At 35.9% G+C, this 27,932-nt stretch overlaps 1 protein-coding gene across 1 annotated transcript in view; it reads left to right on the forward strand.

The window, feature by feature from the left end:
* Positions 1-27,932, forward strand: part of LOC150079292 (polyamine-transporting ATPase 13A3-like) — a 559,638-nt gene that overhangs the window by 92,644 nt on the left and 439,062 nt on the right. The window contains exons 6-8 of the mRNA XM_090383023.1: positions 2,720-2,789; positions 15,401-15,535; positions 19,474-19,546. Of these exons, the coding sequence (XP_090239149.1) occupies positions 2,720-2,789; positions 15,401-15,535; positions 19,474-19,546 (278 nt within the window). The remainder of the gene's footprint in view (positions 1-2,719; positions 2,790-15,400; positions 15,536-19,473; positions 19,547-27,932) is intronic.

Raw genomic sequence — 27,932 nt, forward strand, 5'->3', positions numbered from 1 at the left:
TGCTGCTTATTTTCAGTAAAATAAACAATTAGACTTTTTGACAGGTAATCTTGTTGTATTTTAAAATAAAATTATTGAAGGTCCTATTAAGCATAAAATTATTGAGGTTTTTAATAGAAACTAAGGATAGAATATACATATGAATCTTGACTTCTGTCTATTTGCTAAATATTTTCATAGGCTTTATTTTACAAAAAATACAATTTTATTAACACGTTTTAGAATGACACACACACACGCGTACACACACGCGTACACACACGCACACACACACACACACACACACAGCATTATGAAATAATAAAATTATATATAGAAAAGTCACTAAATATAAAAGAACATTTCCACCTGCGGGTTTTTATTCAGCAAATTTACAATATGAGTTAATTTATTTTAGTTAGAAATGAAAAGTTTTTAATTTCTTATGTATATTATTATTATTATTTTATTTTATTTTTTTCAATTTTAATTATCATACTGCTTTAAGTTGCCAAATATGAAATCAGATGCTACCTGATTTAGATTTTGTTCCCTTGAAGTTTTTCATTGTTCAAAAATTTTATTCATGCCAATCTAATTTTTTCTTACTTGTACCTTTATATGATTTTCTGAAGAAACAGATTTATTTACTGACACTGTGATATTCATATTTCTTATGAACTATTTTACTTTAAAACAAGAAGGAAACAGCATATCAGTGTAATTATTTATTGATATGAAATACCTTTTAATGATATTATATTGAGTCAATTAATATTTACTGACTGACTCTCTGTTCTTAGATCTAGGAAGGCTTCAAGCTGGGTAATGAAACCTTTTCTGTACATTATAGCCTTTTCCAATTTCATTGTTGAGCTGATGAAAGATTAGTCTCTTTACAATGATCTTGTCTGATCTTCATCATCCAAAATTTTGGTAATAGTTTCCTGTTTACATGTTATATATGCTCTAGACCACCAGTCAATTTTTTGGATCTTTCCCTCTCGTTTTTAGAACATGTATTAACTTATAATAAATATGATATTTGTCATTTCCATGAACTCATCATCTCCTACAGGTCTGCTCATTTCACCTTCACCTTGAGCCATAAATGAAAGATTTTTTTTTTTTTTTTTTTGCAGTGATTTTTCATTGCTTAAAAGTTCCTTGCATCACCGTCATCCACTTTCCAGTTTCAATATTTCTGTTCACCTTGTTGTAGAACTGTTCTACCATTTTTCATGGATATTGTTTGCAATAATTAATCCTCAGGGTCTTTGGACTGAGCTCAGATCTGGTGATAAATTCTAGCCTGTAGTATCTTTGAATTGATCATGCAATTTAATTTCATATAATGATATTTTACTATTTAAGTTTGGTATCTACTTTCTATGAAGTTAAGATTTTATTGCCATGAGCAGATGTACACCAGACTACCAATCAATCTTTTGGACTTTTCCTCTTCATCGAAGGTTGAGTATATCAATCTATCATATGTGAGATTTGCTATTTTTGCTAAATCATCATCTCCTACAGGTCTGGTCACTTCCCCATCACTTTCCCCTTGATAAGTTTTAAATAACAACTACAGTAAAAAATTATTTTATTATTATTATATTTATTTTTTTGCAGTAATCATGTGCTTACCATTTATTTAAAATTCTGGTAGTAAATATGTCAATGTTTTGTAGTGATAAACCATAATGCACATGGCCCAGTAGCATTATTAGAAGATCATGCAACATAAATGCCCTTATACAGGGACTCCTCATTATCCGAGGAGAATTGGTTCCAGAAAATTCCACTTAAAACGGGGACCAAATTTTCATAATGTGTATTATTTGTACATAGCAAAAAAAATGGATTGAAGGAACTGAAAAATGAGACAATTATTTTATTAGACATTTTTATTATAATATGTTGAATAATGTAAGATTAAGTTAAGTTTATTGAAGATACACTATTTTTCAGTTTTATGAGTAAAGAATGAATCCACAGTTGTTGGGTTTTTTTTGCTGTATTTTTAAAGATAAAATTGTGTCATAACATTTAGTTATATCTTTTAACTTTGCGCTTAACTTTTGCTTCACAATCATGAAGAAAGTCATTCTCACAAAAATATTCAAGTGCTTGGTCAATTTTCTTAAGGGCTTTTATTTTTCAAATCCTCATAACTGCAGGGACTCGGATAATGAATACTCAGATACTGGGGACCCCTGTATATTATCAAAGAAGTAGTAGTATCGTTATTGTAATGCGTAAGGAAATATGATAAATATTTACTTTGTTACAAGGTAAGCATGTCGTAGCACTCTGGCAAGGGGTTAGCAATAAATATGGGAAAATCATATCAATAATAAAAAGAGAAAAAGACTGCAAATATTGAATTATACAGTGTAAATGTGTGTATGCCGACATCTTATGCATTACTAGTAATGCATAAGATGGTGGAGATTAATTATGGTACTACAGAATGAGCTGTGAATCATGCTAGAATTTGAAGTGCAGATAAAATCAACTCCAGTTCTTTTTTTTTAGCATTTGAAGGCTACTAACATTAATAAGAGATTCAAAGATTATTAATACTTAGTAGTGCAGTACATATACATTAGTTCTTAGATCTTTAATAAGGGCACTTTCAGCATTTGAATCTAGGAGTTTGAAAATGAATATGTTTTAGTTACTCTGTATATTATGTAATTCATATAAATTTCATTTTATGAATAATTTTTTTTCTTAGGTTGCAGCTGTATGGACCTAACAGAATTCATATAGAAGTAAAATCATATTTTAGGCTATTTATTGATGAGGCAAGTATTAGCTCATTTTCTTATATAGAATAGATAGCGTTAGTATTAATTAATTTTCTTACATAGAATGTCGATCATTTATTTATTTATTTATTTATTTTTAAATGGGCTTAATAAGTTCATTATGAATAATTTGGACTATGACAACATTTACTGAGGAAGATTAAATTGATAGAGTTCATCTTTTTTTTTTTTTTTGTGTGTGTTTTCAGATTATCTAATTTTCACCATGGATTTAACCTCTGGGTACAGAGGCAATAGTATTCTAGACTAGTAAATGATTATGAGAAGTGTATTTTTTTTTTTTTTATTATAAATGTTGCTTCTGCTTTAATTTCGTAGTATGAATTCAAATCGAAAATATTACATCGATATGAATTGAAATCAGAAATATTACATCGATATGAATTGAAATCAGAAATATTACATCAGTATGAATTGAAATCAGAAATATTACATCGGTATGAATTGAAATTGGAAATATTACATCAGTATGAAATGAATTAGATGAAATGTCACTGCTTTTCGTTACTTTAGCTATTCACTTTATCATGTCAAGAAAAAGACAGTTTAAATATAGATACAAGAATTGTCAGCAGTGGTTGTTTACAAAGTATCATGCTAATTGAAGTTAATGAAATCATAAATGCAAGAAACTTGATTTTCTTTATTGGACACAGAGTTAAAATAACTAATTTTATACCCAGTAGAAAATGATACAATAGAAATTATTTTTCAAGATTTCTTATTATTCTACTTTCTATTAAGGAAATATTTGTAAAATAATAAGAGGAGTTTACCTCAATATAGTACGTAGAACACTTCCGTATGATACTCTCCAGAAATGAAAACGAAAAAATCAAAACCCTTACATTAGAGTAAAAAATAATTAAAAACTAATTTAACATAATTAAAAATCAATTTAACTCAATTAAATATATTAAAAAGAATCTAATGAAAATAATCAAATGGTTTTTAATTATTTTTTAATCTAATGTAAGTTTTTTGATTTTTTTTGTTTTAATTTCTGGAGAGTCTCATACGGAAGTGTTCTACATATTATATTGAGGTAAACTCCTCTTATTACTTTACAAATATTAATATCAGCGTAGAGCATATTTAGCATTAAAGCTCTGATTCATACTATCTAATTAATGAAATATATATGCTACAATTCTCTTCTTTTTAAATGAACAACAGTCTTAAATTTCAGGGGGGGGGAATATATATATATATAACTGATATTAAATATTAAATCAAAATTAATGCCAGTAGCATGGCAAAACTGTTGAGTGAAAAATAATAAATTTAAACATAATAGTTAATCAACAGGGAGGGAAAAGAAAAGGTAAGACTAAAAATTGTATCTATAATATTTTATTTATTTGTCTATATAAACTGGTTAAGCTTACATTGTCAGTGGTATGGCTTTGTGCTGGAGTGCTAGTCTGTCTGTTCTGTATTTTTATTTTTTGCTGCATAAGGACCACTGCTATTCAAATCTTCTGCATTGGCGGTTCAATTGGAGGATCGGGTGGCGTCTGATCCTTCGATCGGTTCGCCTTTGTGACGATTTGTGTAGCAATTGAAATGCAGCAATTTTCTGACCATTATTGGCCTTCTGGTCCTCTGTTGATATGGGGCATAATGGTCAGTCTATTTTTGTTATTTTGGTCTTATTTTATTGTAGTTAGTTTAGTCTCTATTTGTGATATTTCACGTAATTTGGAATTGGTATCTTATGAGGGGGGTGCCGGTAAATTCTTATGTAATTGGCTTTAAATTTTAATATTGATTTATTATTTTGAATTGGATTTTCTAAATTGATATTTATTTTCTTAATTTTCATATTATATTTTGTACCATTTTTTATTTTTTAACTATTTCATTATGCTTATATACATGTGTGTGTATATATATATATATATATATATTGGAATTATGTCTAATGACAAATAGATTTAAATATTAAATAGCGTAAATGAGGGTATTGGCTCCTATGTTAATGCTATTGTCCTGTGACAATTAGACATTACACATGCATGGGTTATATATGTCATCATCATCATCATCGGCCATTTTCAATCCACTGCAGGATGAAGGCCTCTCCAGCAACTTTCCAGTTCCTTCTGTTTTGAACACTGGCCATCCATTTACTACTCAAAAACTCATGAATTTCATCTATCCATCTCCGCCTTTGTCTTCCAGGTTTTCTTCTAGCTCCTCTTGGGTACCATTCTGTTATTTTCTTAGTCCATCTGTCATCATGTCTTCGAGCTATGTGTCCTGCCCAAGACCATTTTAGTTCTTTAGTTTTGATAAGAATGTCCTTTACTTGAGTTTGCTGCCTAATCCATGTGTTTCTCTTCTTATCTAACAGTCTGATTCCCAATATAATTCTTTCCATTCTTCGCTGTGTAGTTTTTAGCTTCTCTTCCATTCTTTTGGTGAGTGCCCAAGTTTCACTTCCATGTCATGGTGGGGAGTATACATTGATTCATTATTTTACGTTTCAGGCAAACTGGGATATTGCTCTTCAGTATGTGACTATATTTCCTGAATGCTATCCATCCAAAATTTATTCTTCTCTTGACTTCCAGCCATTTATCATTATTACAGCTAATAACTTGTCCCAGATAAGTACAAAGAGTACTAGGAAAGTTTTGCAATATGATGCAACAATGAATCACAGGAAGCTGCTTGTTGTTGCATGTTGAGACATGTTCATACGTGCATAGTAGCCGCCGCACCAAGTCGATGGGCTCAGTTATTCATTAGTAGTGAGTGTAAAGTGCTTGCGATGGCATCGTGGTCACGAAATGAGATAAGGACAGTTTTGCGGTATAATTTCGTGCGTGGTTTAACCATAGACCAGTGCTTAGAAGAAATGACTCTTGCACTAGATGATGATTGTCCACATTGTACAACGATATTCAGGTGGTATAGAGAATTCCAAAGGGGAAATTTTACTCTGGAGGATTCTGAGAGGCCGGGAAGGCCACGAACGTCAGTTATGGAGGAAAACGTTACTGCTGTGAGGAAAATGCTTGACGAAAACAGGCGAGTGACCTACCAACAGATAGAGGATACTTTGGGCCTAAATGCACCAGCAATTCGTTCGATTCTGCAAGATCATTTGCACGTGAAGAAACTTTGTTCTCTCTGGGTGCCGCATCAACTGACTGAAGAGCAGATGACACGATGTGTGACTTGGTGCCGGGAGATGTTAAAAAAGTTTGATAAGGGACAATCTCGGTATGTGAACAACATCGTGACAGGTGACGAGATTTGGCTGTACTATTACGATCTGCCGACCAAGGCTCAAAACAAAGTTTGGGTCTTTGATGATGACGACACACCCGTAATTGTCAGAAAATCCCGATCTGTAAGGAAGAAAATGATAGCTGTATTTTTCAAATCGAGTGGAATTGTGGAACGTGTCGTTTTGGACACGCAAAAGACAGTCACAGCTAAATGGTATACTGAACAATGCCTGCCTAAAGTCATTGGCTCTATGAAGAACCTGCGGCCAAAGTCAGGAATGGACACCTGGTACCTCCATCATGATAATGCTGCAGCTCACCGCGCCAAAGCCTGCACCGAATATTTGACCACGACAGGACTGACACTTCTCGAGCACCCTCCCTACAGTCCAGACCTTGCTCCCTGCGACTTTGCACTGTTCCCGCATGTGAAAATGAAGCTAAAAGAGGCGGTTTTCCAGTGATGAGGACCTTCTACGGGCTTGGGACAACGAGTGTGCTTTACTCCCTAGTGCAACTTGGCAGAACAGGTTTAAAGATTAGTTTCGGAGGATGGAGAAGTGTATTGAATGTAAAGGAAATTACTTTGAAAAAATTAAATAAACAAAGCTGTATTGCAAAACTTTCCTAGTACCCTTTGTATATGACTCCACCTTTTCAACTACTGCTCCTTCAATCATTATTTCCCTTTCCGTGGCATACTTGTTCATCATTACTTTTGTTTTAGCCATATTCATATTTAGTCCAAAATCCTTACTAACTGTGCATAACTGATTAAGATTTTCCTCTAATTCTTTGGGATCATGGCTTATGACCACAATGTCATCTGCAAATCGTAAATGGTTTAGGTACTCTCCGTTCACATTGACTCCTTTCTGCGACCAGTCTAATCTTCTGAAAGCTTCCTCAAGGGCAGCAGTAAACAGCTTCGGAGATATTGTGTCTCCTTGTCGAACTCCTTTCTTGATTTTAAATTTGCTACTGTCTTTGTCTAGTCTAATAAAGGATGTAGCACTCTCATATATTTTATTCAAAATCATAATATATGGAGTATCTATGCCTTGTCTTTCCAGTGCCCGAAACATTGCCTTATGCTGTATGGAGTCAAATGCCTTTTCATAATCCACAAATGCCAGGCATAATGGTGTTTTATATTCATTTGCTTTCTCCATTAGCTGTGATATTAAGTGAAGGTGATCCATAGTTGAGAATCCTGTCCCAAAGCCAGCTTGCTCTTTCGGTTGATTCTCATCAAGTATTCTTTCTAATCTGTTAGTAATGACCCTTGTGAACAACTTGTAGATATGGGATAACAAGCTAATTGGTCTATAATTTCCAATTTCTGATTTATCTCCTTTCTTATGCAGCAAAACTATGATTGCATTATTCCACTGCTTAGGCATCGCACCTTTTCTAATGCACTTTGTGAAGAGCCTTGCCAGTTTTTGTGTTATGTCTCTTCCTCCCAATTTTAACAACTCTACAGTAACTTCATCTTCCCCCGGGGCTTTCCGATTCTTCATTTTCTTCAATGCATGTTCTACCTCATCAGGAAGAATATCGGGTATGTCGTATGTGTTGCTACTTTGCAATCCATCTTTCCCACTGCTGGTATCATTCCCTCGCTCCTTGTATAATTCTCTATAGTAGTCTTCTGCTATTTGAACTATGCCTTCTCTGCTGTTTATAAGTACACCATCGCTATTCTTCAGTTTCAGTATCATTTGTCTTTCTGTATTACTGCTCATGGCTGCTGATTTAAATCCTTTGTTTTCCCTTAATGCTTGTTCTACTTTTCTTGTGTTAAATCTTCTTATGTCCTTTCTGAGTCTCTTTCTAATGGCTTTGCATAACTCAGTATACTCAATTTTCTCCCTGTCAGTGTTTTTCTTGCTCTTCATTTGTCGCTTTGGATTTCTGTTTCCCTATAGGTTTCTTGGGCTTTATCACTTTCAAAAAGTTGTAATATTCCTCGTCGATATCTCGGTCCTCAGCAGTCTGCAGAAGCTCATACTTGTTCTTAAGTTCCAGTACATACTGCTTTTTCTCCTCTTCTGTTATCTCAAAGACCTTTGTATTATTTACTCGAGTCAGTTTTTACCTTTCCTTCCTTTCCTACATCTATATCAAGTGTACATCTTACCATTCTGTGATCACTTCCAACATTTACCTTATTCAGGATGGTAACATCAGTCACAATATATCTTCTGTTAGTGAGGATGAAGTCGATTTCATTAGTTGTTAATCCATTTGGACTCTTCCATGTCCACTTTCTGTTCACCCTTTTCTTGAAAAAAGTGTTCATTACTGACATTCCTTGAGATTCTGCAAATTCCACAAGTCTTTCACCTCTTTTATTTCTTTCACCAATTCCAAAATTTCCTATAGTTCCTCTTTCTGCACTGTTTTGCCTTTTTCCAACCTTAGCATTGAAGTCCCCCATAATGATAGTGTAGTGGGTTTTCTGCTCATCTAGAAGACTCAATTTCAGTGTACATTTCTTCAACCTCTTCATCATCATGGCTCGATGTCGGTGCATAAATCATTATAATCTTTAGCTCGTACCTCTTAGAAATCTTGAGTATTAGTCTTGACACCCTTGGTGATGTACTTTTGAATTCCAAAATGTTGTTTTTAAAATCTTTATGGACCAGGTTATATATGTACTTAACTTATTTATACATTATTACTTATTAAATTATGGTACTACTTGGGAGCATCAAACTTGTAGTGACACCCCACCAACCCGCTAGTTATGTATAAATCTAGTCCTGGTATGGATAGTCTTATATATAAATATATAACATAGATACATATAAAAACAACAAATTAATGTAAATTTAAAAAGATTAGAGAAAGATGGAGAAATTGGAGAACATTAGCTAAAGTTAGTGAAAATTAACATTCTCCCTCATGGCCATACCTCTGCTACTTCCTCAAGGGCTTTGAGCAGACATATAGCCATACTAGAGGAATGTATTATACATACCCGTTTCTGTAATCTCTATGTCAGTTTTGCTAGGTTAACTTTAGGTAATTACTTGATGGTTAATTTGGAATAATGAGAGTAATCTTTTTGAATGTATGTACTTAATTTTAAATAAACAGGGTGGTTTACGTATATGACAGCAAACTGTTTGTGCAATCTCTTATAAATGGGTAGTAAACTCAATCTTATTGCATTTGTGATAATACCGATAACAATTGTGTGAATTTTTATGTTATTATGGTGAAATGCTTTCCCCTTCACTGAAATCTTCAATTATATAAAAAACAAATTTTCAAAATCTTCTCTTCATTCCTATTTACTTATTACAATTGTGAAGGGAAAGAGACCAACAGAAAGTGCAAGTGCTGGCAGTGCCAGGAAATGAAACAAAGTTGATTTAGAAATGAAGATGAAAATGATTAAGAAGTAGGAAGCAGGACAAATTTGTCATCTATTACAAAGGAATTAGGTCTCGCTGCTTCAACAGTGAATACTATTTTAAAGGACAGTGTGCGTATAAAAGAACATGTGAAAGGATCAACACACTTAAGATCAACTGTGATCACAAAACAGCATTCAGGTGCTATATCGAAGATGGAACAGCTGTTAATAATATGAATGGGAAATCAGATTCAGAAGCGAGTGCCCCTGAGGTTAATGACCATTCAAGCAAAAGCAACAAGTATTTATAAAGATATTAAGGATAAGTATGGCAAACCCAACCCAAGTTCATGGCAAGCAACGGGTGGTTTAATAGGTTCAAGCATTGCTCTGATTTCCACAATGTTAAAGTATGCAGTGCTGATTCTGCAGCTGCAGAGAAATTTTGTGATGTGTTGGAAAAAATCATTGATGAAGGTGGCTATTCAACGCAGCAAATTTTTAACATTGATGAGACTGCTCTGTATTGGGAAAAAATGCCGGATTGAACATACATTGCCAAAGAGGAAAATACAATGCCAGGTTTCAAGGCATCAAAAGATAGGGCCACGCTTTTGCTTGGGGCTAATGCAGCGGGAGATTACAGATTAAAACCACTGCTTGTGTACCATTCTGGAAATCCTCATGCATTTAAGGGCATCAATAACTACCCTACTGCCGACCGGGCTAGCCTGGTGGGTAAAGTGCCTGCCTGGCAACCCAAAGGTCGCAGGTTCGAATCCCGCCTTGGGCTTGGATCAGAGTACTGCAAAAACCTTGGGAGGTGTATTATGGCCACAGAAGCCGATGCGCCAACAACTAACCAAAGAAAACAAACAATAACTACCCTACCCATGCATTTCCGATCGACCAAGAGCATGGATAACAATATCTCTCTTTGACGATTGGTTTAAATGCTGCTTCATTCCTGAAGTTGAAAAATATTGTATAGACAATGACGTTCCTTTCAACATTTTGCTTCTATTAGATATTGCTCCTGGACATCCTATGCATCTAGAAGATTTCATTTCGAACTTGAGAGTCATATTTCTACCACCAAACACGACTTCACTCATCCAACCTATGGATCAGGGTGTTATTGCGAATATAAAAGCATACTATTTATGCACAACATTTGTTTAGGCATTGTCTGCAATAGACGAGAAAAATTTTGCGTAAAGAGAACTTTGGAGATCTTACAATATTTACCATGCCATCTTAAACATTAATAAGGCCTAGGCAGAAATTATTAAAAGTTGTTTAAATGGCGCACGGAAGAAAATATGCCCACGGCACATAAAAAAACTTCGAAGGATTTGAAAAAGATGAGTCATATGATGAAGTTACAGATAAGATTGTAAAGGTTGCAGAGCTACTTCAGTTGGAGGTTGATGCCAATGACGTGGAGGAGTTAACAGAGGAAGAAGAGAAGGAATTGTCTATTGAAGAACCTATTGACTTGCGGGCAGCAATAGTGAAGGAAGAAAAACCCTTGATTGGTCATATTCTATGGAAGGGTTTTAATTAGTGTGCAAGTATATATTATAAGTTGAAGCCAGGATATTTTTTAAAGTGTATCACTGTGTTATTATTATAGAAAAACCCCAAAAAAAAATCTGGAATAATCAAAAATCCAGAAATTTGTGAGTATTTCTACAAGGATGGTTGTAGAAGCAAATAGGCTAGCTGGACTTAAAAAAAGAAAAAGAAAAAATCTCTAATTAGAGATTATAATATAAATCAAGCATTGCAGATGGTGCATTGGAACATATACGTCATGTTCTATTAATAAATTTCAAGCACTAATTTCTTTCTGTTTTACATATTTCTTAGACTGTATGTACTTTTTCTATGTACATACAATATATAAAATCATTCAATTTGTGAGACATTCAATACCAGTTCAAGTACAATACTTAATAGTACTTAGTTGTTAAGGCAATTCAATTACTGAAATCATATTGCACTATTTATGCTTCCTATAAAAAAAAATACTGGACAATCGCAACACTCATACTGGAAGCAAATTAGCATTAGCATTAGTAGAGGCATATGATGCAAGAAAGCAAACTTATGCAGCATCAGCCAATTAAAAAAAAAAAAAAAAAAAACCCGCTCCCATTTCACCCCTCCGTTCGTTCCAAACAACTGTCCAGCTCAGCCTTAAATTTATTTAGGATATCAACTTCCACAACAAAAGATGGAAGTTTGTTCCACCAATCAGCTACCTGCTGGCTAAAGGCAAACTTCCGTACATCTATCCTACAACTGTCTTTCCTCAATTTAAATTTATGCCCTCTCAGGTGATTATTCTGAGCAAGAGGAAGAATCCCATCAGCATTGAGCATGCTCAAACCATTCAAGGCTTTATACACCTCAGTCAGATCACCTCGCAGGTGCCTAGTCTTCAGATACTGTAATCTGCAAAACTTAAGCCTTTCTTCGTAAGAACAACCCTTCGTTCCATTCACTAATCTTGTTGCCCTTCTAGGTACTCCTTCCAACAGCTCTACATCCTTCTTAAAATGAGGCCTCCACACCTGTATACAGTACTCAAGGTGTGGCCTGACCATTGCCTTATACAAGGGGATAATCACCTCCTTATCCCTGCTAGAAAAATCCCTGTATATCATTGACAAGACACCATGAGCTACTCTTGCAGACTGTTTGCACTGATCAGAAAACTTCATATCTGCCTGCACAATTACCTCCAGGTCCTTTTCATTCTCTACCACTGTCAGTGTAGTACCACAGAGTTAATACGTTACTTTGGGATTACTGCTTCCCATATGTAGTACTTTACACTTGTAAATGTTAAACTTCATTTTCCACCTCTCAGCCCATCTGCTCAACCTTTCTGGATCCTGTTGCAGCAGCGTACTGTCATTAGTGTCCTTAACAACCCTGCCAATCTTCGTATCGTCTGCAAACTTTAACATTAAGCCTGATATACCATCATCTATATCATTTATAAATACAGAAAACAACAATGGACCCAAAACTGAACCTTGAGGGACTCCACTAATAACATTAGTCCACGATGAGCAGTGTCCATTGATTACCACGCTCTGTCTTCTCCCACTAAACCATCCCTTTATCCATAGCAGCAATTTTCCTCCAATGCCACTCTGCTCCAATTTGCGCAGCAGTCTTCCATGTGTAACAGTATCAAAAGCCTTTCTAAGATCCAGATATATGATATCAAAGTTATTCCCTGCATCCAGTTCCTATGTGACCACATCATAGTATCCAATCAATTTAGTCAGACAAGACTTCCCCGTAAAAAAACTATGCTGTGTCCGAGCTATAACTGAAGTCTTGTCTAGATGATCCTGCGGTGCTTCTTTAACCAGTGCCTCCATTAATTTCCCTGGAACAGAAGTTAAACTAACAGTTCTATAATTACTTGTGTCGCCCTTTGATCCTCCTTTGTGAATTGGGGTCACATTTGAACATCTCCAGTCATGGGGCTCCCCTGAGTCCAAGGAAGCTCTCATAATTATGGGTAAGGGTTTGCTTACTTCCTTTGCTACGTCCTTTAATATAACTGGATAGATCCCATCCACCTGAAGTGTCTTTTTTATGTTTATCTTGAACAATTTCTCCTCCACTTTCTTCTCAGTTATTACAAAATCATCTAGCTCACTGCCAGAGTTTAATTCACCCCTGGCATTCCCCCCTCCCTGAATAACTCCTCATGTGTGAATGTAGATGCAAAATACTCATTTAGTTTGTTAGCCACCTGAGCATGATCATCAACAGTTGAACCATCAATATTCAGTGGACCAATCTGATTCATCCCCTTCCTTCTAGAGTTTACATAAGTAAAGAACTCTTTGCTGTTTTTCTTTGCATCCTTTGCCAACGATTTCTCATTATCTGCCTTTGCCTGCCTAACCTCCCCTGTGACTTGGTTACAGACCAGCTTATATCTATCATAGGCTTCTGTGTCACGTGTTAATTTATGTGTGTCCCATATAAATTAACACCTGTCCATATGTCTCATTAGTTCATCTGACATCCATTTAGGCCCAAACCTTGAACAATATTTCTCAGTTTGTATGTAAAGCCTAGTAGCTTCCAAGATAAGTTCTTTGAATGCTTCCCATTTTGAATTTGCTGTTGGTAACATCATCAGTTGGTCACACTGTATAGATTTTAAATACTATCTCAGACCATCATAGTCGCCTTTACGAAAACAATAACCCTTCCCTTTACCCCTGATAGTGGTTACCTCTTTGAGTAAATCCCACTTCAGCACACTGTGATCACTGCCACCTAGTGGTTCCTTTATCTGCAGATTCTTAATGCATGAAGAATCACTACTAATAATTAGATCAAGTATATTACTCCTTCTAGTTGCCTCCTGAACATGCTGATGTAGAAAACAATCATCCAATAAATTACAAGACCAATAAATTAAATGGCCAACCCACAAATTCCAGTCAATATCTGGGAAATTAAAATCTCCCATTATAAGACTCTCTGATTTACTGGCCCACTCTATTTCCCTGTACAGTTTCTTATTATACTCATCAGAGTCATTAGGCCTATAGCACACTCCTACTCTCAATTTTGATCTCCCAATGCTTATGTCACACCAAACTGACTCGACACTGCACTGCCCAGCGATGTCGACTGGCTTCACTTCCTTGGATTTTATGTGTTTCTTAACTAATAGCATAACCCCTCCTCCCTTCCTATCCTGTCTATCCTTTCTGTAGATGTTGTACTCCCCAAATTCCAGTTCTGTATTCCTTATATCTGTGTGACACCACGTCTCTGATATCCCAACAATATTCGCCTTTGATGCTTTGAGCAATACCTCAAATTCATCAAATTTATTTACCAAACTCCTAGCATTGATGTAAACGCAAGTATACATGCACCTGTTTCTATTCTTAGCTACTCTAACACAACCCATGTGTTTACTTGTACTGCAATGACTCCCAGCAGTCTCTGAAACATCCTGCATCTTGTTTTCCAGGCTTCTGTTCATTCCAATAGAAGCAGTGCAAGAATCACTTTCACCTCTGCCAGTGGCTACTGTTAATCTATTGGTCCTTGTAACCCCCCAAGCTAGCAGTTTTCCGACCCACCTAACACTGCCTTGATAGCATCAGCAAATATTCTTGCACCCTTTCTATTTAAGTGTATCCCATCCCTGTAGAAGCAGTCACTCCTGTTAACAAGTACAGACCAGGCAGAAAAAAATTCTACCCCTTGAGCCTTGCACAATCTTTCCAGGGCCGAATTGATCGACAAGGCTCTCATCATATACTCCCTCCTATCGTCTCTGGGCAGAATTGCAGACACTTTCAAATTCAACCCTAATTCACGGCTTTATGTAGTGGTTCTCATCTGTAAATATTGTTGTCATGTTTGCACATTCAAGACAGACAGCTCTAGTAGCAGCAGCAGCAGCAATAGTGAAAATCCTAAACAAGGTTTCTGTCTCTCTGTTTATATTATATTCCATAGTTCACAAACAACACATGGCTTAAGATTATAGTCCACAAATGAATATAATGAGGTAATGTGATGACTCAAAAGTAGAGGAACAATTGACTAATATATATATTTTTTTATAACAATCTAATAATGTAAGACATAATTGCAAATTAAGATATACAAAAATAGTTTTTATCATAGCTTTATCTTTAATAATAAGATATAGGCACCTAATTGAAGGTAAACTATTTTTTGTTAGTTTTTAAAGTAAAAAGAAGTAAAGAATAGTTATGAAGCGACAGAGAAGAACATCGATATCACCTCTAAATTAGATTGCAATTTTTCCCCCATAAATATAAATTCCCCTTCTCCCTCCCTTTTTTTTTCTTGAAAAAGCTGATTAAAACATTAATTGTCTCTATGACAATATCATGTGATTTAAGTATTTAGTTTTTTGCTAATTTCTTGTATTCTTTCTTGGTTTTCAGATCCTGAATCCATTCTATATTTTCCAAGTTGCTAGCATTATTCTTTGGACCACTGATAACTATTACTACTATGCTACCTGTATTTTTATAATATCACTTGGTTCTATCCTTGTGTCTCTTTATGAAACTAAAAAGGTAAGTTTGCTAATTTTTTTGTGCCTCTCAATTCTCAGGTGAAACAAAAAGAATTAACTAAATTGTTATCAAAAAAACTGTGAATTTTATATTTATATTAAAATTTAAAAGAATTAAATTAGGTGAACAAAATATTGTGATATTTTAATTACAAATTTCTTTTTATGAATGCTCATACCTCTTTTAGCAAAAGATGGATCTTTCATGGTTATATCATGAGAATTAATTAATTGTATCACACAACAGTTCATGCAATTGCAGTGACCTCCAAGCTGAAATTTATTAGTTTATGATCATTACTTACTCCCTAATTGTTTAGGATGGGACTATTTTCAGAATATGGCCTTTAAATGTTCCTCTTTTGTTAAATTGGTAGAGCTTACTTCAGGTCTGTTGATTAAGTTGTTAATATTATTTTTTTTGTCTTTTAATTTAATTAAATTTCAAGAATTCATTATAGATACAAACATAAGGATGTTGAACATACTTCACATGTGTTGAGAATGTTATTCATAAAACTCTTTCATGGTCTTTGCTTAGAATAACCTAATACTGGAATATGTTTACATCATAGCTTTCATTAATTTCTTTTATTTTTTAACTATCTAATGCTTCCAAGTGTTTTCCCTTTTCATGTGATTGTGCATACAAAATGTAATGGTGTCAGTACTGTACACCAGGCTTGTGGCAGTCTGAAAATAGCGGGGTTTCTCTGATGTACTTATGCAGCAGTAGTGTGTTATTGAGTTCCTGAATGCAGAGAATTTATTTGAAGAATATTGTGGGGACTTGACATTGATATGAGCACAGTTAGGTTAGTTAAGTCAATGACATTTGTAAGGATTTGAAAGACATGCAAAAGTCAGGCTGTGCTGTTAATGCAGCAGTAGTATTACAAGAAGAAAATGAGAAGGGGGATACAGAGCTTCTTTGACAGCAGATTATTAGTATTAATAGTGGAAAATGATGCAAAGAAAGCATGCTTATACAGCATCATTGAAAGGATAAAACAAACACTTCCCAAATCATCTGCCCATCCCCTCTAAGAATTGATCTAGCTATTTCCACAACATTCAATGGAAGTTTGGTCCAACAATTAACTACCTGCTAGCTAAAATAAAATTTCCATGCATTTGTTCTGAAACCATCCTTAATTTAAATTTATGCCCCCTCATGTATGTTGTCTCAGCAAGAGGAAGGGTGCTATCAGCATTTAACTACTTAATCCGTTCAAATCCTTAAATACCTCAATCAGATCTTGCAGGCGCCTAGTTTCCAGATGCTGCAATTTTCAGAACTTAATCTTTTTTTGCAGACCTTTCTGGAACAGAATGTAATACAGCCAGGGGGGGGGGGTGTCTTTGTGTGTGTGTGTGTTTGGTGTGAAGAAATTAGGTGCCAACTCAGTGCTCTGATGGGTGTTTATGAGTGTTTGAAGAGTAGGGTAGTTGCACTCAAAGGAATTAAAATGGGGAGCCCATCAAGCTCTCGACTGCTCAACTCAGTAACAGAGCTCACACTTGTGCATCAGGCATAACAATGGCAATCTACAAGGCAGATTGGCTGGTCCCTCAGGAGGTAGTTATTGTCTACTGTCAGGGAAATGGGAAATATGTTGTGCAAGAAGGATAGGTGGAATAGGACCAAGGTACATCTACAAGAGGCAAAAGTATATGATGTACAACAGATAACATCTTTTAGGGGCACAAAAGGCACAACATTGCCCTGCACTTATTTAACAAGTGCAGGGCAATTTTGGCAAAAAGTTTCAAGTTAAGATTGAATTTGAAAGTGTCTGCAATTCTGCCCAGACACGATAGGAGGGAAATACATGCTGATCTCAGAATAATATACAGTTTGGGTGGTACCAATTGTAAGTTAGTGGAGTATGAAAAAAGATCTAGTAGTAATTGTGGACTACACCATGAAATTCTCTGTGCATTACAAACAAGCTGTTAGGACATCCTGTGGAATTCTGTCAATAATATTATGGGAACTTTGCCAGCCTGTACAAAGAGGTGATTATCCCATTGTATACGGAAATAGTTAAGCCACATCTGGAATACTGCATACAGGTTTTTGGAAGCCTCATTTTAAGGATATAGATCTGTTGGAAAGGGTAGAGAGAACAGCAACAAGGTTGAGGGCACAAGGCGATATTCTTACAAAGAACAACTGGGGTTCTGTAAATTGCACCCTCTGGAAACTCGTTATCTGGCTTTAATAGGGTTAACTAAACTAAATACTTATGGCATCTTTACCTTTTCTTAGATGAAACACAGAAGGGGCATAAATTTAATGTGGAAAAGAATGGCTGCAGAATTAATGTGCATAAATTCATATTCAGCCAAAGACTGATCAGTTGTGATAAACTTCCACCTAATTTTGTGGAGGTGGACAGTTTGATTAAATTTAAGAAAGTTTCAGATTATTGGAAGAAATGGGGAAATTAAATTTTTTTGTTCTTGGCTGGTGCTGTATAAGCTTTTCTTTCTTGAATTATGGTGATTTTTGGCTCACACACACACACAGTACTAGAATGCTATACATTCTGCTGATACTTTTGTTTCTTTTCTTCTGCCGATCACCATTTAAAAAAAGCATTTGTGTACCTTCTATGCACGAAAGATGTTTTATATGAAAACATCTTTGACGAAAATCAGAACTGCTTTAAAATCGGATTGAAGTTATGAACAACGTAACGTTTTATGCTCATACCTGCTACTTACTCTACCGAATTAACTTTAGTGACTGAGTTAGCATCATTTAGGAAGTAGCAGGCATGAGTTTAGGAAGTAGCTCATGCCCGCTACTTCCTAAATGACATAAATGTTCGTTCAACTTGTATTGTTCATCAGTTTTATTTCAGTCTGAAATAACGATGCAACGTTTTATTGTCACACCCACTACTTACTATATCCAAGTCAATATTAGTGACTGCATTAGTGTCATTTAGAAAGTGACGTAATTTTCGTGATTTCTGTTTCACATTTTCGCCAATGGGCCGAACACTGACTGTTGGACCAAAATTTAGTAGATGCCGCCAAAGGTGTTTTCACATCAAGAATCAGCATTCGTGACTGCATTAGTGTCATTAAGGAAGTGATGTAATTTGCATAATTTTCACGCATTTTCGTGATAAATTTGTTTTACTTCAGAGTGAAATTTAGTTGTTGTTGTTGTTATTTGGTTTTTAGGAGCATTAGCAACTAAGGCCATATTGCTTCAGGGATTTGTGGTGGTCATTCCCTGACCTTTCTGCATCCTCTGTATTTGGTGGTCGCGGGCTCAAATCCCGGTCTAATCAAGAAGTGTGTGCTATGCACTGCTGCTCCTGGCTACGGAGGCACCCTGAAATTTAGTAGGTGCAACAAAAACAAAGTTATTTTTAGTGGGCCAGTTTGGTGCAGTCCTTTCCTTCTTTATATATTACTTTATTACTAATGTTATTTATTTTGTCTAAATTTGGCTGTAAGGATTTTTTTGGATAGCAGGGCTGCTGCTATTAAAGATATTATTTGTTCTTATCATTCAGTGTAGTGGAAGTGCACCTTATTAATTGATTTTTTGCCTTTATATTGGAAAAACTGATTAGCGACCAGCATACACCAACATGCCTGCTGCTTAAACTTTTTTTGATGTGCCCATGAGAGGGATAAAATTCAGTAGCAGTCATCAGTTTTCCCTGAACTTAAATGGCTGCTTGGCTGATGTGTGTGTGAGTGTGTGTATCCACTATCAGTAATGAACGTTTTATCCTCTTTGTTATTATTGGTTTTGTTTTGGCTCTTTTATTTCATCGAGAACAAATAAATCAGAGCTTATGAAAACTTTATATTGATTAAATAGAATTAATTTTATTTCGTTAGTATATTAATATACTGTATATATATATATATATATTTTTTTTTTTTTTTTTTTCCCCCCTTCATATATAGCAAAGTATTACTTTGCACAATATGGTGGCAAGTTCAAACACTGTAATGGTTACAGTTTATAGACAAGAAGGAGGTAGGTTCATTTACTCAGAAATGTAATGTTATTACTTATTTCATGGCATTTGAATAATATGGCTAATGATTTTTTTATTGATATCATATTACTAAAATGTTTTGATGAAGAAATCTTAAATACACACATAGAATTGCTTCAGTTTATTGGTATAATTTCAGGATGAATGTTACGAACTCCTTTATCTAGCACGAACAATTACAAAAATTATATGTTGTATACTGTGCTTCTGTAGTCATTGTAGAATCCTATCATCAGGCCAAAAATTTTGGTAGGAGGAAGGAATGAACTATAAATACATATATATGCAAAACATGAAAAAAAAAAAAAAATATATATATATATATATATATGTAATTGAATAGGAGAGTAAAATTCTAGCTATCTGAAATTTCAGTTATCTGAAACATTTTTCAGATTTTTTTTGGCTTTTATATTTTCCCTTAATTTTAATCATATAAATTGACACATTTAATATTTAATGATAAGAAACAAAAGTGTTCAAATGAATAAAAAAACAGAGATGCTCCACTTATACAAAGCATTATAAATGAAGTGAAGAAGAAGAGTAAGTTTCATCTATGTCACTTTTGTGTTATACTAACTCCAATGATATCATGCTTAAAACTTTCACTGTTAAAAAAAGGCACAAATTCACAATTTCATAAATTTCAGCAAATGTATTTTTCTTCAGCAGAATTTTTATACATTGCTGATGTGTTGTTCACATCATGTGTAGGCGGCATGGATAATCCACCCACCTGCATTGCTTTTATCCAAGGCAAATGCAACTTCGTAGTTTTTGTTTTTTTTATATGCTTTGACAAATGGCATAAACCTGTTTATACCAAAAAGATAAAACCAATAAGTTAAATAATACTGCACTCTCACTGACATTTCAGACTTTGGATATTGATATTTCATAATACACTAAATAACATCTATATTCTTTGTCTTGCCCTTGCAAGATAAACATATATATTCTAGAACATATAATATATATTTATAAATGTTACATATCGCATTAAGGGAACTTAAAATAATTATTTACAGTTTGGTTTGGTTGCACTTGTTATTAAAATGTTTACCATCGTGATTTGGCCATTTTCTAGTTGGCTTGTGAAAATTAAATGGCGTAATTCAAGGCTCGGTTGTACAAAACTGAATGGCGCCTCCGTAGCCAGGTGGGCAGGAGCAGCAGTGCGTAGCACACGCTTTTTGATCAGACCGGGGTTCGAGCCCATGACCACCAAATACGGAGGATGCGGAAAGGTCAGAAAATGACCACCGCATATCCCCGGAGCAATATGGCCTTAGTTGCTAATGCTCCTAAAAACCAAATAACAACAACAACAAAACTGAACATCATCAGGATAATAGAACAGAAGGTAGTTAATGTCTATACACAGCATTACTAATATATATATACTAGACTTTTCATACCGATGAAGAAATATTGTTCAAGGTTTAGGCCTAAATGGTTATCAAATGAACTAATGAGACTCGTGACAGAGAAGAAAAATGCATGGGATGCATATAAATTATCAGGCGACGCAGAAGCCTGTAGCAGATATAAGCTAGTCTGTAATCAGGTCACAAAGGAGGTTCGGCAGGCAAAGGCGGATTACGAGAAATCTTTGGCAAAAGATGCTAAGAAAAACAGCAAGGATTTCTTTACTTATATAAACTCTAAAAGGAAGAGGCTGAATATGATTGGTCCACTTGACATCGATGGTTCGACTGTTGATGATCCTGCTCAGATAGCAAACAAACTGAATGAGTATTTTGCATCTACATTCACACGTGAGGAATCATTACAGTTTGAAAATGGAAGAAGGTTATCAAATTGTAGCAGTGTGCTTAATGATTTTGTAATAACTGAGAGCAAAGTGGAGGAGAAATTGTTGAAGTTAAACATAAGAAAGGCACCTGGGGCGGATGGGATCTATCCAGTTATATTAAAGGAGGCGGCAAAGCAACTAAGCAAACCCTTAGCCATAATTATGAGAGCATCCTTGGACTCAGGAGAGGTTCCCACGGACTGGAGATGTGCAAATATATCCCCAATTCACAAAGGAGGTTCGAAGGGTGACACGAATAATTACAGACCAGTTAGTTTAACTTCTGTTCCGGGTAAAATAATGGAGTCACTGGTTAAAGATGCATTGCAGGATCATCTAGACAAGACTGCAGCAATAATTCAGACACAGCATGGGTTTGTTAAGGGAAAGTCTTGTCTGACAAATTTGATTGGTTATTATGATGTGGTCACAAAGGAACTGGATGCAAAAAATAATTTTGATATCATATACTTGGATTTCAGGAAAGCTTTTGACACTGTTGCGCATGGAAGACTACTGTACAAATTGGAGCAGAATGGTATTAAGGGTAAGTTGCTACAATGGATAAAAGGATGGTTAAGTGGGAGAAGACAGAGGGTGGTAATCAATGGGTGCTGCTCTTCGTGGACTAATGTTATTAGTGGAGTCCCACAGGGTTCGGTGTTGGGGCCACTGTTGTTTTGTATATTTATCAATGATATTGATGAAGGTATATCAGGCTTAATGTCGAAGTTTGCAGATGACACGAAGGTTGGCAGGGTTGTTAATGACAGTAATGGCAGTGTGCTACTGCAACAGGATCTAGATAATTTGGGCAGATGGGCTAAGAAGTGGCAACTGAAGTTTAACCTTGACAAATGCAAAGTACTGCATATGGGTAGAAGTAACCCCAGAGAAACGTACCAACTGTGTGGTACTACACTTAAGGTGGTAGAAAATGAAAAAGACCTGGGAGTAATTGTGCAGTCAGATATGAAGTTTTCTGATCAATGTAGACAGGCTGCTAGGGCAGGTCATGAGGTTTTGTCAATGATATATAGGAATTTTGCTAGCAGGGAAAAGGAGGTGATTGTCCCTCTGTATAAGGCAATGGTCAGGCCACGTCTTGAGTACTGCGTACAGGTCTGGAGGCCTCATTTTAGGAAGGATGTAGATTTGCTTGAGCGTGTACAGAGAAGAGCAACACGATTGGTGAGGGGAATGAAGGGATCCTCTTACCAAGAGAGGCTTAAGTTCTGCAAATTGCAGTGGCTGGAGACTAGGCACCTGCGCGGTGATCTGATTGAGGTCTATAAGGCCTTGAATGGGTTGAGCACGCTGAATTCTGATGGGATCCTCCCACTTGTTCAGAATACGAACCTACGGGGACATAAGTTCAAATTAAGAAAGGATAGATGTAGAATAGATGTGCGGAAATTTGCCTTTAGCCAGCGGGTGGTTAATTGCTGGAACAAACTTCCATCTGTCGTTGTGGAAGTTGATAGGTTAAATAAATTTAAGGAGGAACTGGACAGGCAATTGGAGGGTATGGTGTGATTTTTTTTTTTTTTTTTTTTTTGGCTGATGCTGCATAAGCTCCTACACTGCTTTCTTGCATCAAGTGCCACTACTACTACTACTACTACTATATACCATAAACTGGAAGGATTGTTCTGGTGCATTCCATTTATTCTAAGCCCTGCCATAGTTATTTGGATTTTATATCCTGAAGTTTGACCCCTTCCATGAAAAATGGGCTTCTTTAGCTGATTAGGATTGCAGTTACACCCTCTACAATCTACATGTACCTGCAATATTGATCAAAAGAATGAGTAAATGTTTAGTCTGAATTAGAGCACTATAAAATAATTATAGCTTTTTAAAAATTTTATTTTATTTTTAATAAAATTAATTTTTCTTAAATTTATTGCAAATTAATTTATTAAAAAATAATAAAATTGTTGGTTGGTATAATATGTGTTATTTTGGTACATATCCAAAAGTTTTTAGTTTTACTGTTGTTTTCCATTGATTTCCTAGGCTGATGGAAATTTAAATAACCAGAATGCCAAAATTATTGTGCATGCCAGATAACAAAGCTTTTACAGTAGAAGGAAATGCATGACTTACAGAACAAACAAGTTAAATTTGTTTTGTGATACAGTAAAAGGAACTTGATTAATTAATTATTAATAAATGTAAATTAAGTAAAATGGTTGAAAAATTCAAATTGCCGTGATCATCAAAAATGAATGAGTATTATAGAATGTTCATTGCTAAGATGGCGGTGGACATTTTGTGATAGTGGACAATACTCAACATATAGGGGAAAAAGGAACTAGAAAACTTGCAATTCCCCAAGATAGTTGAGGAATGAAACCTTGACCTAGTGCTGTAGCCTAATAGTCAAGTGTGAGGGTACAGATGTAATGCGTTTGAGTGACTGGTTCAAGCACATGTGACTACTAAATACAGTGATGTTTTTTTGTATTCTCTCTCTCTCTCTCTCTCTCTCTCTCTCTCTCTCTCTCTAAATTTCTGTGGTCACTGACAAGATCCAAGCACATGGTATCCCTAGCAGCAACCAATGAATGATGTCATTTGCCACTTTGTGATGCTGAGATAGCAACATCTACTCCAATGGATCAATGCCTTATTGTGGCAGGAATGTGTTTGCTCATGTCAATGAAGCTGAGAACTATGCCACTAGGAGCATATATTCCTGTCAGGATCACACATGATGGACAGATCAAAGCTAAGACATCAGACTAAATTGATCCAAAATCTGCCTACCCACACTGGACTAGTGAGGCAGATTATAGTTCATTTCCTCAACTTGGCTCCACAACAGGATAAATGGCCCTGAGGCCTGCAAGCTACTACCTATGGCAGCTGGAAGACCAGCTTAAATAGCAGAGGGTACTAAGAATCACCAGACTTGATCAGTTTATACATTGCTGGCATCCTTTAGACTTCAGACATTGGAATGCTAAACAATTGATCTTTGAGTACAGACTCATTTTTAGCATTAGCATTAGTAGAGGCGTTTGATGCAAGAAAGCAAGCTTATGCAGCATCAGCCAAAAAAAATAAATAAAATAAAATAAATAAATAAAAAATAACCACTTCCACTTCACCCCTCTGTTCGTTCGAAATACCTGTCCAGCTGAGCCTTAAACTTATTTAGGCTATCAACTTCCACGACAAGGGATGGAAGTCTGTTCCACCAACCAACCAACCACCCGCTGGCTAAAGGGAAATTTTCTCACGTCTATCCTACATCTGTCTTTCCTCAATTTGAATTTATGCCCTCTCAGGTGATTATTCTGAGAAAGAGGAAGAATCCCATGAGCATTGAGCATGCTCAAACCATTCAAGGCTTTATACACCTCTATCACATCGTTTTGCTGGTGCCTAGTCTCCAGACACTGTAATTTGCAAAACTTAAGCCTTTCTTCGTAAGATCACCCCTTTGTTCCATTCACTAATCTTGTTGCCCTTCTCTGTACTCGTTCCAGCATCTCTACATCCTTCTTGAAATGAGGCCTCCAGACCTATATACAGTACTCAAGGTGTGACCTGACCATTGCCTTATACAAGGGAATAATCACCTCCTTATCCCTGCTAGAAAAATTCCTATATATCATTGACAATACACTATGAGCTACTCTTGCAGCCCATCTGCACTGCTCAGAGAACTTCATATCTGCCTGCACAACCACCCTCAGGTCCCTTTCATTCTCTACCACTGTCAGTGTAGTACCACAGAGTTGATATGTTGCTCTGGGGTTGCTGTTTCCCATATGTAGTACTTTACATTTGTTAATGTTAAACTTCATTTGCCACCTCTCAGCCCATCTGCATCTGCTCAACCTTTCCAGATCCTGTTGCAGCAGCATAGTGTCAGTAGTGTCCTTGACAACCCTGCCAACCTTCGTATCGTCTGCAATCTTGGACATTAAGCTTGATATACCATCATCAAGATCATTTATAAATACAGAAAACAATAATGAACCCAATACTGAACCCTGAGGGACTCCACTAATAACATTAGTCCACGATGAGCAGTGTCCATTGATTACCACTCTCTGTCTTCTCCCCCTCAACCACCCCTTTATCCATAGCAGCAATTTGCCTCCAATGCCACACTGCTCCAATTTGTGCAGCAGTCTTTCATATGCAACAGTATCAAAAGCCTTTCTAAGATCCAAGTATATAATATCAAAGTTATTCCCTGCATCCAGTTCTTTTGTGACTGCATCATAGTATCCAATCAAATTGGTCAGGCAAAACTTCCCCTTAACAAAACCATGCTGTGTCCGAGCTATAACTGAAGTCTTGTCTAGATGATCCTACAGTGCTTCTTTAACCAGTGCCTCCATAATTTTCTGGGAACAGAAGTTAAACTCAGAGGTCTATAATTACTTGTGTCGTCCTTTGATCCTCCTTTGTGAAATCCTCCTTTGAGTTTGGCATTATAGGAATGCACAATGGGATAATATTCAAGATTTCTATTCATCTTTTTCTTGGTTTGTTTACTGTCTTAAATCTTGTGACATCAACGTTTGCTCAGATTGTGTCAGTGAAATTATTCTTGTAGAATGAAATTCCTGAAAAATCTCATATTTAAAAAAATGTAAACAAATTTTTTCCAATAATTGTTCTAAGGCTGTTCAAGATAAGAATATTGCGTATTGCAATTGGCTTGCATCCAAATATCCTTGTTCATTTTCTGTCTACACTAAAGCTCTCAACAATTGTAAAGCTGTTATTAATCAGTCAGAACTAGATTTTGAACAGGCTTGGAGTTGAAAACTTGCTTCTTGCCCAAATTGTGGCACTGTGGTCTCTTTCCAAAACTATTGACTGCAAATTTATCCATCTATACTCCCACTTCATTTAAAACATGATGGTTCCAGTACCCCCTCAGCTAAAGATAAAGCTGACTTATAGTATCCTACTTTTCTTCTAATGCTTATATTGATGATCTAGGTAAACCACCTCCTACCAATCTCAGTACACCCCACTTAATCTGTAGTGACTGTCAAAAGTGCTCCTTCATGATGACTTAAAAACTGGCTTCTGGAATGGTCAGAAAAATGGCAACTGTGTTTTAATGCAGCAAAATGCAAGGTCTTACATTTGGGGAATAGCAACCCCAAAATAACTTATACACTTGGTAGGGTTTAATTAAAAGGAATAGCGTAAGGCCGACCGGGCTAGCCAGGTGGATAAAGTGCCTGTCTGGCAACTCAAAGGTCGCGGGTTCGAATCCCACCTTGGGCTTGGATCACAGTAAAATACAAAAACTTTGGGAGGTGCATTATAGCCACAGAAGCTGATGCGCCAACAACTAACAAAAAAGAATAGCATAAGAAAGGGATCTGGCTTACAATACGGACAGCAGACAGATATGGTTCTCTGAGAAATGTAAACAGGTGGCTAGAAAGGCCCATGGTGTCATAATCCCACTGCATAAGGCAATTGTAAGTCCACATTTGGAATACTGTTTCCAAGCATGGAGACGTCATCTGAAAAAAGGCATGGAAGGGGTCCAAAGATGGGCAATTAAAATGCACTGAGTTTGGCAAAAGGTTACTGTGAGGAAAGACATTGTGGTCTACAGAGCTTGGCCACCAGGCACATCTGATTCAGGTTTATAAGGCTCTGAGAGGGGTAGTAAAATGAACGAAGGCAGAATTTCACCATTATAAAGAATTACAGAACTAGGGACCGTAAATTCAAATTATAGGTGAAGCAATTTAGTTTAGTTCAAAAATTTTCTTTTAGCCAGAGCCAGTGAGTTATCTCCACACATAGGTGAGGATGGCAGTTTGAAGAAATTCAGCTGTCAACTGGATATTTACCTACATAAAAAGGGAGTTGCATAATTTGTATTTTCTTATTTACTTCCTTTCTTTTTTTTTTTTTTTTGCTGGTGCAGCAAATGGCTGTAGCTTCCTTGTACTATATGACTAATACTAGCGCAAGTGAGTTATCTCCATATCTGGGTGAGGCTGACAGTTTGACGAAATTCATCTGTTAACTGGATATTTACCTACAAGAAAAGGGAAGTGCATAATTTGTATTTTCTTATTTACTTCTTTTTTTTTTGCTGGTGTGGCAAAAGGCTATAGCTTCCTTGTACTATATGGCTAATACTAAAGCTAATATTGCAATTAGGTTGCATCCAACTCTCCAGGTTCATTTTCTGTCTAAACTACAGCATGCAACAATTGTAAAGCCATTATTAATAAATCCAAACTAGATTTTGAACAGGCTAAAGTAGAAAACTTGCTTCTTGTCTAAGCAGTAGTTGAACATTCTTATCTCTTACCAAAGCTGTTGGCTGCAACTTTTGTCTATCTATACACTCACCTCTGTTAAAAATCTGTTGGTTCTATTGCCACCTCAGCTAAAGATGAAGCGCTCAATTACTAGTTTCCTACTTTCTCCTAACTCTTATATTGATGATCTTGGTCAGTCACCTTCTACCGTTTCCAGTACACTCCACTCAATACCTCCTCTGGTCTTCTATCAAAATGGATGTCAGAAGAATTTTGAAT

This window comes from Mastigoproctus giganteus, chromosome 10 (assembly GCF_048544385.1).
Source record: "Mastigoproctus giganteus isolate SK-2022 chromosome 10, ASM4854438v1, whole genome shotgun sequence".
Classification (NCBI taxonomy): domain Eukaryota; kingdom Metazoa; phylum Arthropoda; class Arachnida; order Uropygi; family Thelyphonidae; genus Mastigoproctus; species Mastigoproctus giganteus.